An 11,128-nucleotide genomic window follows, 5' to 3' on the forward strand; every position below is an offset into this window, starting at 1 on the left:
TGGACTCGCCACAGTGTATGAAGAGGTCTCGATGCCGGAAAACAACAAGAGGGTGGCAACCACACCGCGATAGGAAACCTAATTAAGAGAGTTAAATGAAAAAAAATGATTTATTAGGTGCTTAATTAAGCCCTTTGATTCAAGCATGTGTGTCCGTCATTGCCGAGAGGATCACACATTTCCTTTTGAATTAGATTAGGATCTTTATTTTATTGCGTCTTTAATTTAAATGTAAAATGTCGAACACATTTATATGCTCCATTCCATTTTTCTTTGGCGGTTATTTCTAAAACATCTATGTAGATCGAACCGCATAGGGTTATTGCCATTGGTATAAATAGGGGAGAATTGTAATCAAGAAATACAATAATAAAAATTGACATTTGACATTTCGGTTTTCAGAATAATTATTGTTAAAAATAACAAGATAATAAAAAATACTACTGCACTTGTAATTATTCATAGCTGCTGTAGTAGTTAATAGAAATTAATATGTATAGGGGTAAAAAAAGCGGACCTAATAAAAATATTGTGAAAAGTATAAGGACCTATTAAAACGAAAAAATTGTATGAGGACCTAATGAACATTTTGATTAGAGTATAAGGACCTAAGTATGTATTTTGCCATTTTTTAGCTCGGTATTCTCAGTTTGTATAGCAGAGTGAAAACACACACACACACAGCAGATTGGGGGTTTGTGAGCTCTAGCTTGTGATTAGTTTAGAGCATTCAATTTGTAAGTGTGAGCCATCTTCTTGAGAGTGTTGATTCAATAAACTTCGAGTGACTTCTCCGTGGATGTAGGCAGCCTTTGCCGAACCACGTAATTGCTGAAGAGTGCTTTACTTTTCTTGTTTGAGATAGTCTTCAATCGGTAGTTTCATCCTAACAAGTGGCGCCGTCTGTGGGAAGGTGCTTGATCTTGGTTTTCTTGGGCGTTTTGATTTCAAGTTCTTGGTCAAGAAACCTGTCTCTCTGGTTGAAGCACGCCAACTGTTTGAAGACTTGAAACCATCCAGTAGGCTTTACCGGTAATTGGTGGATGTGGTTTAGGGTTTAGTGTTTATTTTGTTTTCTCGGCTGCTGTGTTATGATGTACGAATAGTAGTCTTTTCTGTATTGGAGCAACCCCGTATCGTGCCATATTATCGAATTCGTGTTGTTCAACAATGGAAGAAGTTAGTCCAGTAGGCTTTAGCAGTAATTGGTGGATGTGGTTTAGTATATTGCTTAGGCGACAAGTCTCATTTGTTAGGGTTTAGTGTTTATTTTTGTTTTCTCGCCTCTGCTGTGTTGCAATTCTGGATTTATATAATGTACGAATAGCAGTGTATAATGCATTCTTTCTTATATGTAATGTATGGTTGATATCATATAATGAAAATAAATTCTGATATGCTTTTTTTTTGGTTTTATGTATAGTGTTCGTTATACCTGAATGTTCTCCACAATTGAAGCCTGTGGTTGGTCAGAAGTTCCAATCCCTAAATTTTACTTTTGCGTTTTATGATGTGTATGCCCGTGTTGTTGGTTTTGATACGCGCAAACAAGGAATGAGGAAGGCGGACGGTGTTACTACTTGGTATTCTATCGTATGCAATAGGCAGGGCAGCAAGAGGTCGAACGAGGAAGACGAAGTCAATGCACGATCTGGTTTCACTCTTAAACGCAGGTGGCTGTCCAATGCTTAAAGAGATGGCGAAGGAGAAAGAGCTTAGTAAAGGCAAGAGGAAAGTTTGATGTGTTTTGTACCTAAAAAATTAGTTTTCGTCTTGTATTCAGTTTTATTATTTGTTTCGTTGTCTTAGTTTTATTATTTCTAGCGCTGTGAACATTTTATGCATAATAAATTTGGATTTTTCGGGAGTTAATGTGCATTATCAAATAATAGCCTTGCATTAATAATGATTTTCTGTGCATTACTCCCTTTTTTTATACCATTATTCCACTACTTTGTTAACGTGCTAATCGAATAATATTCTTGCATTAATAATGAATTTCTGTGCATTACTCCCTTTTTTTATACCATTATTCCACTACTTTGTTTACGTGCATTATCGAATAATACCTTTGCATTAATAATGATTTTCTGTGCATTACTCCCTTTATTTATACCATTATTCCATTAATTTGTTAACGTGCATTATCGAATAATAGCATTGCATTAATAATGATATTCTGTGCATTACTCCCTTTATTTATACCATTATTCCATTAATTTGTTAATGTGCATTATCGAATAATAGCCTTGCATTAATAATGATATTCTGTGCATTACTCACTTTATTTATTCCATGGCGGGCCAAGCAGAAGTTCCTCAAAATCCAGTGAATAATTTATCCATTATCACTTTACTACATCACACACTAGTAGCAAAATATGCTTCAGTTATCAGGTGATATCTACGGTTCAAAACAAGTCGTCCTTTGACCAAATCAAAATAAGTTATCCAAAAACAACAGTCTTAAAGTTAACGTCAATAGCGTTTCTAATGATTACTCTTGCAATCAATCCAGCCCGCTCTTGAGCAAACTCAACCCGACGCTGCTTAGATGCTGTCCAGAATATGAAAAAGATATGAATTAGAACAAATAATGTATACGTTACAGCAAATAATGCACCACATCTATTAACCAATGCACATAACAAAATATTTAATGTATAAACCAAATTATACTAAACAATTACTTCCTATACTACAACCTATACCACAAAGTGCAAAAAATAGCAATTTCTCAATGAACACAGAGTTCGAATCCAATGAAATGGACAATAATGTACAAGAATGATAAAATAATGCATCACCTTCACTGGGTTCCGGTTGGCTTTTGTACGGCCGACCTCTTTTAGTCATTCTATATCTGCGCGACAATATTGACGAAATCAGTGATGTTTCAACCATAAATCAGTGAGGTTTCAACCATAAAATGACGAACAATGTAAATATTGGTCAGAAATCCACTATACACTTCCATATAGCTTACAACCCTAAATCAAATGCCCACAATTTCATCTTCTCCACAAAAAAAGACATCTTTTGTGCATTATTCCAAATCGAAAGCTAATGGATGAAAACCAAGCTATAACTGACAACATAACTTAATATACCCAGAATGAACATAACCCTTACTATAATGGTCGCAATTTCATCTTTTTCAAGAAAAACGAGCAAAATAATTTTGTGCATTATTTCCAATCGAAACTCAAAGGACAACAAAAACTGTGAATCGGCTACTGGTTGTGTTTGTAAACGTCGCCAATCGAGGTTTAGTAGTGTTTCTACCTAAAAAATATACTGCAAACACACACCTTTTTTGTGTCCAGGAGATGATTCGACTATCAACCCACACCGCGAACCAAAACAGCAGCTTTTGTGAGATAGAATCGGCGGTCGACGGCGATTTGACGGCGGAAATCGTTGTTGAATTTGAATTCGAGTGGAAGAGAGCGGCGGCTAGGGTTTCTCTTGTTTTTGAATTAGGGGAGAAATTGGGTTGAGAGAATGTTGATGGGATGGAGTGAGAGAGAGAGGAGATGAAAGGTCGATGAAAATGCCGCGTAAATATCGCACCTTCCGTTTTGAAACGTCTGGGTTAGTATGTTATTTTACTGCTTTACCCTTATAATGCACGAAAATGAACTAATAATGCAATACGGAATAAGATTTGTCCTTTTAATCTAGTCCATCCATTCCATCAATCTAATGGTTGATATTAAGAAGAGAAAAGACACTAAGGGTGTAATAGGACCCTAATGCTCCCCTATATATATATATATATATATATAAAAATAAAATAAAATTATGAACAACCATAAGAGCATCTACAGCGTTGCCATGGAGAAGAGCACCGTCCGTGCCTTTATCACGGCACGCGAGCGCTCTCCGTAGTGGCATGACGAGGCATCCCACTTGCCCCCTTCGCGAGTGGGCGTCCTTTACTAACGCGCTAGTCCACTCGTCATTTACGCGTGCATTACCTTGCACAACATGATGGTTGATGACGAAGACCGAATGCAGCAAACTGGTTCGACGACGATAACCGCATAACCTCAACCGCAAGCTCTCCCCCCAGGTCGAGGCGCACATCCATCGGTGAGCGAGAGGATAGAAATTCGCGACACCAAACCCACCACCAACTACAAGAAGATGTAATCGTGTTCATATTTGGGCGAAATTCGGCAACGAGTAGTCGGTTCTTTGCCTCCAACGCACATCATCGTCATTAGAGAACTCCTTCTTCTGCTTCTTTGTATCCATTTATTTTTTAGGATTTAAATCATGTAATTTAAAATTTTTAAGGATTTAAACGAAGTACAGTAAGATTTAATTTTTTAGGAAGAAGCCTAGTAACAGATAGCCAATTGGTGATACTGATAACAATCTCTGTTTTTAATATTCAGTACTGATCTTTAGCTATACTAAATCTACTATGTATACTTGCAGATTTATTTAATGTTACAAAATAGTGCAACAGGCATAGCCCACTTATGTTACCAAAAAAAAATAAAAAATTCCTCTTAACTCAACATACAATTCAGCTAAGAGTATCCACAATGGTTGCTCACTCGCCCGCCCGATCGATGATTCTCGAGCTCGTTCGTGATCGTCCGACCATTGTAGGCGGACGATCGATCGGGCGGACGAGTGGGTCGCCCGAAAGTTCGGTCATCCCACACGGTCGCTCGATCCCTCATCTGCCCGATTGTTCGCCCTTGCAAGGAGGCGGACAAGGACGATCTTGGAAAAAAATTAATTTTTAATTATAAAAATCATTTTTAATGGTAGGTTTTCAAACTCTAACTTTCATTGTGACTTCGATGTGGATAAATGGTAATTTTATAGATAGGTTTTTAACTCCAAGTTTCTTTGTGATTTTGATCTAGGACAATAAGGTTTTTGTTAGATATCAATATAAAATTTATGTTTAGCCTAATAGTAAATGTGCCTGTAAAAATTATAGAGCTTGTGGGTTCAAGCCCCAGACTCAACTTTGTTTTTTTAATTTTGACATTGATTATACTTTTCTTATTTTATTCAATGTAAGTGTTTTATTAAAATTTGATGTGTTATATAATATAGTATTTAATTTTTCCAACTATAATATGTGAAATTATTGTGGAGGTTCTAACATGGAATGTTACGAGGAAAATATTAATTTATTAATTTATGTTGAAGTGATGTTAATGGACTTATGAGCTACATTGGGCTTTGTTTCCATTGTTAACTCAAGAGCCACTATCTATGATTGGGCTCGCGTTTAGAGAGCTGGGCTGTTGGTACAAAGTTATGTGACTTATGAGATTGCGGAAAAATGAAAGAAAATTTGAACAGTAATATTCTTTAGAAAATAAAATTTGAAATACAATTGAAATAAATGAATTCCCCATGGCAATGAGTTACAGGGTTGCGCTAGGGATTTAAACCTACTCGAAAAATTGTCCCTCTCTCTCCGGCGGGCATACCACGGTGATCAGCAATTCTCACCGCTAGTCTTACTTAGTTTTACTCCATCAAATCAAAGTAGACTAGAGAGAGATAATATCTACTATAAAATACCTGGGTTTAAAAAACAATTGATTTTATTGTTTAATTTGCAGAAATAATGGTGTCCGGCGGCAAACCGCCTCTCCCCCCTTCCGATCGGAGGCGATATGCTAGAAAGATAGATCCCGCTGTGACGGCGTTGCTAGCGTACATGGAAATTGAGTACAAGATGAAGCCAAAGTGGTGCCATAAATTTACAAAGGCTCTGGCAAAACATGTCTTTGACAAACTTCAATCTCTCTCATCCAACAAGAAGAAGAAGAAGAAGAAGAAGCAGCCAAACCTACGTTATGTTACTATGGCTCAATTTACGTTAACCAACAAAACTGGACCTAAGGCATTCAGCAACCCTCCTCTCCGAAGTTATTGCGATCTTTTCTTTAAGAAATATCGACGTGGATCCAACACGCCAAATCCTAAGAATGAAGCCCCCTCCCTCCCAGTTAAGCCAAAGCCCCTCCCAAGGCCCAACCCCTCCCAAGCTATAAAATATGTGCATATGCATGCTACTTCATTGGCATCAAATATCCAGAAGGAGTTCAACCTACATGGTCACTGGTCAAAAGATTTTAATCACGACCTCATTCAATTAGCGCTGGACAAGCTTCGATCCAATAGCCCTGTCGATGTTGATGCTGATCATGGGACTGCCACCCCCTCCAACAAACACAATTGTTAGTACTACTAGTTATTGAGCTTGTCAAAGTTTTAACAATATTGTTAATCTTAATTCTCTATTAGTAATATAGCTATGTTATGGTTGGTGGGAACATTTTCTTTTCTCTTGATGGTGGGGTTCGCTTTAGTTAGTTTTGATGAGGAATCTTGATTCCACTCTACTTGCTCTGCTCTGCATTACTACTTGCTATGTTATCAATATAGAGAATGGCAATTGCTACTACTTTTGTTATTGCTCTGCCTGTCTATCCCATTGCTGGGATGCAAATATTCTAATCTTCATTCCCTTGTCCATATAAATGGAGGAAACTACCCAATGTCTCTTATGTACTCCAGTTTCCATGTCACATGGAAACTACAAAAATTTGGGTTTGCGTCACTTTTGATTGTAAAATGAGTTGATTTTCGAGCCTTAGATGGTTATACAGATTCACACCATATACAGATCCAAGCTCACTTTTAACTTGTAATAGTACAAGTCAAAGATATACTAGTATTTTTTTTTCTTCGTGTGGTGATTCTTCTTTTAACTAGTCTACATATATTGAATCATCTTATTTACTCTGTAACTGACTTAGATAATTGTTCATCAAGATTGAGGACCATTTAATTATGATCATGATTATGTTAGTTATTCAAGTTCAGTTTGAGCTAGGAGCTACATGGTAAAAAAATTGGTGGACCTTGAAAAGCACCATTCATTTTCTATAATAAATACCGATTCACAAAATATGGAGCTATAATCATCATACATACTGCTTTTATGTAATCAGGGAAGATACAAATCAAAATTTTACACAGGTTATGACTAGTAATGTATAGCCTCCATACTCAGGGTTTACTACACTCTCACATAAGCTTCTTGACCAAGATAATATTATATCATCATCAACAAGAGAATCAGATTTGTCTGACAGATTTTTGTAGTGATGAATGGGGGAGAGAGAGAGAGAGACAGAATTTTGAGTGGCTGAGTCCCCTTGTCAACAACCAGCCATGGGTCTACTGTGTAATTTGGAAGCTAGGGGATGACCCTCATTCCCTCAAGGTTGTACTTTCTCTTATTTATGTTCTACTTTATGAGAACTCCCATTTGATTGCCATTTTTTGGGGTTTGTTTACAGGTTTATTGAGTGGTGGGTGTGCTGTTGCAGTAGTGGGCCGTGGAGTCAATATAAAGGGTGAAAATCTGATTGTTGAATGCAAGGATGGTTTGATTAAGCATCCAATGACAAGTAATGCTTGCAGGAAGCTTGCTCACTTGCCCTTCTCTACCTTTCCTCTGTATTCACGGTAACTCATTTCGCTACTTTAATGCATCATTTTTGCAAGTGAAAGTGTGTTTTTGCATGAATGATTTGATTTGGGCAGGATTCATTGAGATGTTGTAATGTTAAAACAAACCAGGTGGACGACAACTCCGAGCAACGCTGATGATGTATGTTCCCAACAATTATATCTACAACTTATAGTTCAATCATCTATTTCTGCAATGGTATTGTGGTTTAATGTTGAAATAGGCTTTTGCATTTGCTGCATTACTATGTGAGTACCCTTTTTTTAGGAATCAAACAAGCATTGAACAATAATCTTTGTTGTGCTTCTGAAAAATGAGTATGATTGAAATCTGGATTTGTGTTAGTTGAGAGGTTGCATATGTTTGTTTGAGGATTCATCAAGTTCTAGCCTTAATTGAGAGGTTCCTTTGTTGATCTGAATGACTTGCAGGAACAAATGGGAACAAATCCTCTCCTATAACATGGGGTTTATCGAAATCTTTACCACTATTAAGCATGTAAGATTTTGTTTCCATGGTGAAATCCGACACGGCATTTTCATGAATCATTGAGGATGAATTTTGGTAATGTATTCAGGTCCGAGAGATCAGAAGACCATCGACTACATCTCTGCTCGTTTTAAAGGCTCTTTCAAACAAGAAAGCGTGATGGAGGATGCAGAAAGTAGTTATCAAGAAAACTTACTCCCTTGGTTTCACTATCTAAACCTTGGTTGCCAAATGTCCCAACCAACAATCTGTTCTAGCTTTGAGGGATCTCATCCACTTGTTCCAGTCTTTCGAACGGCCATCAGTTACAGTTAGTCCAACTAGGCCCTGATTATCACGTCTCAAGTGAGATGTAGCTGGAGAAGTCAAGCAAGGGTTATGCCGACCTATATTGAGAAGGAGAAAGTTTGCAGATTTTGGATTGAGTAGTTATGGCAATGAGAAAGTAGGCTTGAAAACTAGACAGAAGATGGAAAAAAGGGGCCTTTCAAGTTTAAGAATCTTATGACTGGGAGAAACTGGAAGAAGAGGTCTAAGATTGGGAGTATGCTCTTCGTGCACTAGTCCCAAACGTCTCTAAGGTTTAATGGAAACATCATATTGTCGCCATTTGGGACCATGTTTGCAATTATGTTTGACATTTAAACTGTTTTCTTGTGTGCAGATGGATAAAGATGGTTACATTGGTTGGTGCGGCTGATTACATAAAGTAGCTGCTGGGGTGTATCAGATATTATCACCCTCAAAGCATTAGAAGGGGAAGACTGCAACGAGGCTAATGCCACAGCAGAATGTCCGTTGTTGGTGAGCGATTGTGCAGATAAGAAGGGTAGTGGAAGTGATAACACCGCGATCCTGGTGAGGAAAACACATCAGGTCTCCGGACACTGAACCAGATTTAGTTTGTTTATAGTGACATTTGATGGATGTTGCACAATGCGTAGGTGGGAGTTGAAGTGTTCCAACTCAGGGTGAAAGATATCTTGGTGAAGATTATAAGCAAGCAAAGGTGAGACCTTTTCATGGTTGATGGAAGTCATTGATTACTTAGGACTTGAGTTATAATCATTGCACAAACTGCTAAGAGTTAGTCTTACACGCTTATGTTATGAATAATAATGTATAGCCTCCATCTTAACTCACGACTCTGTTGTCTTCTTCTGAGTTCATGTTCAAGTTATATGAGGCCAGATAGTCCAAATAGAGCGACATCCATTGAAAGTATAAGAATCTTTATCGTGTTCTGCAGCAGTGATATTCTCAGGCATTGGAACCTCGTCTTTGACATTCTTGGGGGTTATAAACTTGTTTACCACGATACCATGTGTCAAGGTTCTGTGTTGGGAGATTCACATTACCAAGAGATACTAATATAGCAGTCCAAGCACCGACAAGCTAGAAGAATGCGGAGGACTATGTGCCACTCTAGATCACACCTTTCCTTTTGAATTAGGTTAGGATCTTTATTTATTTATTTATTTTTGTAATTAAAATGTGCCGTGTTGAGCATATTTATAAGCTCTGTTTGATTTTTCTTTGTCAGTTGTTTTCCGAACATCTAGGTACGTTGAACTGCATAGGGTTATTAGGATAAATAGGAAAGTTGTCATAATTATCAAGAAATGCAATAATACTGCAAACTTTTCTCTCAACTTTCGGTAGCTAGGTTTTGCCTCAACCTAGAATTGCTTATTTTCAACGTGATTGACTTCTTCTCGTTCCCCGACCTATTGGTGCTCGTTCGATAGGGAATAATAGTTCCTATCGCTTGCACGGTTACACCATCCTATAATGTAATATGTGAAATACAATTTGCTCGTTTGAAGTATCTATATTTTCAATTTGCTCTTGTAATACTTCTAAATACAAGTTAGTTTATGAAATACTCTACTATATAACAGTGTCAGTGACGAAACCAAGATTTTGTCACTGGAGGCCCCAATCCACTCACTAGTACTCATCCGTCTATCAATAATCGTCTCATTTCGTCATTTTTATTTGTCCAACAATAAATGACCTATTTATTTTTTCTACTACTTTGGATAATGGTTCCATATTTAACTAACTTTATCTCATTCGTACCAAGTCAAACTGGCCTATAAATCGTGGACGAAAAGAGTAATAGTTATGGGGTTATTTTTAGTATTGATGTTGATGAATACAGTTAGAGCATAATGGATAAGAGTTTGAAAGTAGGTTAATTGGGTGGATGTGTGAAATAAAACAAAATGTATGTGTGAAAATAGTGAAACAAAACAAAGTGAAAAGGGAATGATACTACCCCATCCTTAAGTCAAAACTTTTAGGCATGAAGATTAAAAAATTGTATTGAAAAGTAAGAGAGAAGAATAAAGTAGAAAAGATAAAGAAAGAGTAAAATAGCGGATGGAATAAGTAAGAGTGATTGAATCATTGAATGTTGTGTTTTTTTATCAAAAAAGTAAATGACTCAACTTAGTTAGGACATCCCAAAAAGAAATACGACTCAACTTAGTTGGGACAGAAGGAGTATAAAACAATGTATTTCTGAAATTTTTATGCTGCGCTACTTTGTTAAAAAGAATACAACTCAACTTAATTGGGACGGAAGAAGCGTATAACAATGTATTTCTGAAATTTTTATGCTGCGCTACTTTGTTAAAAAGAATTCATCAAAAGAATAGTTAAAAACAAAAACAAGATATTGAGGTCGGGGGATGTCGAATTCGGCACCGGCATGACATGAGGTAGAAACTGAAACCAATTACGCTACATACATCATTTTTTATCTGAACATGGATACAATTCAAAATTTTCGAGGGGCCCATGGGCCCGTATAGCTTCGTCACAATATTACATTAAATATGATTGCTATAAGTATAAAAGATATGAGCAGCAATTGAATCTATACAATATATAAAAGGGGAGTTTTGGGAATATAAAAGAGTAATTTTGGGAGGAGAGGTTTTAAATAATAGAGATGCAAATGCAATTAATATAAATTTCAAAAATTAATTGTAATAAATATCTAATCCTAATATACATATACACTTCGTTATTTTAGCAATGCAATATAAACTATGAATTCCATAAATATAGGGATTATACGTTTGAAGATATGAATTCCACAAATATAGGG

General features: G+C 36.7%; 1 protein-coding gene and 1 pseudogene across 1 annotated transcript; both read left to right on the forward strand.

The window, feature by feature from the left end:
- Positions 1-5,381: 5,381 nt before the first annotated feature.
- Positions 5,382-7,663, forward strand: LOC125211449. The gene is made up of 5 exons (XM_048111246.1): positions 5,382-5,468; positions 5,600-6,220; positions 7,142-7,272; positions 7,349-7,517; positions 7,596-7,663. Exons 2-4 carry the CDS (start codon positions 5,605-5,607, stop codon positions 7,355-7,357), a joined length of 756 nt encoding a protein of 251 aa, XP_047967203.1. The 5' UTR covers positions 5,382-5,468; positions 5,600-5,604; the 3' UTR covers positions 7,358-7,517; positions 7,596-7,663.
- Positions 7,664-8,088: 425 nt separating this feature from the next.
- LOC125215399 lies at positions 8,089-9,386 on the forward strand (annotated as a pseudogene).
- The last annotated feature ends 1,742 nt before the right edge of the window (positions 9,387-11,128 follow it).

The sequence above is a fragment of the Salvia hispanica genome, chromosome 3, assembly GCF_023119035.1.
Source record: "Salvia hispanica cultivar TCC Black 2014 chromosome 3, UniMelb_Shisp_WGS_1.0, whole genome shotgun sequence".
Lineage (NCBI taxonomy): Eukaryota > Viridiplantae > Streptophyta > Magnoliopsida > Lamiales > Lamiaceae > Salvia > Salvia hispanica.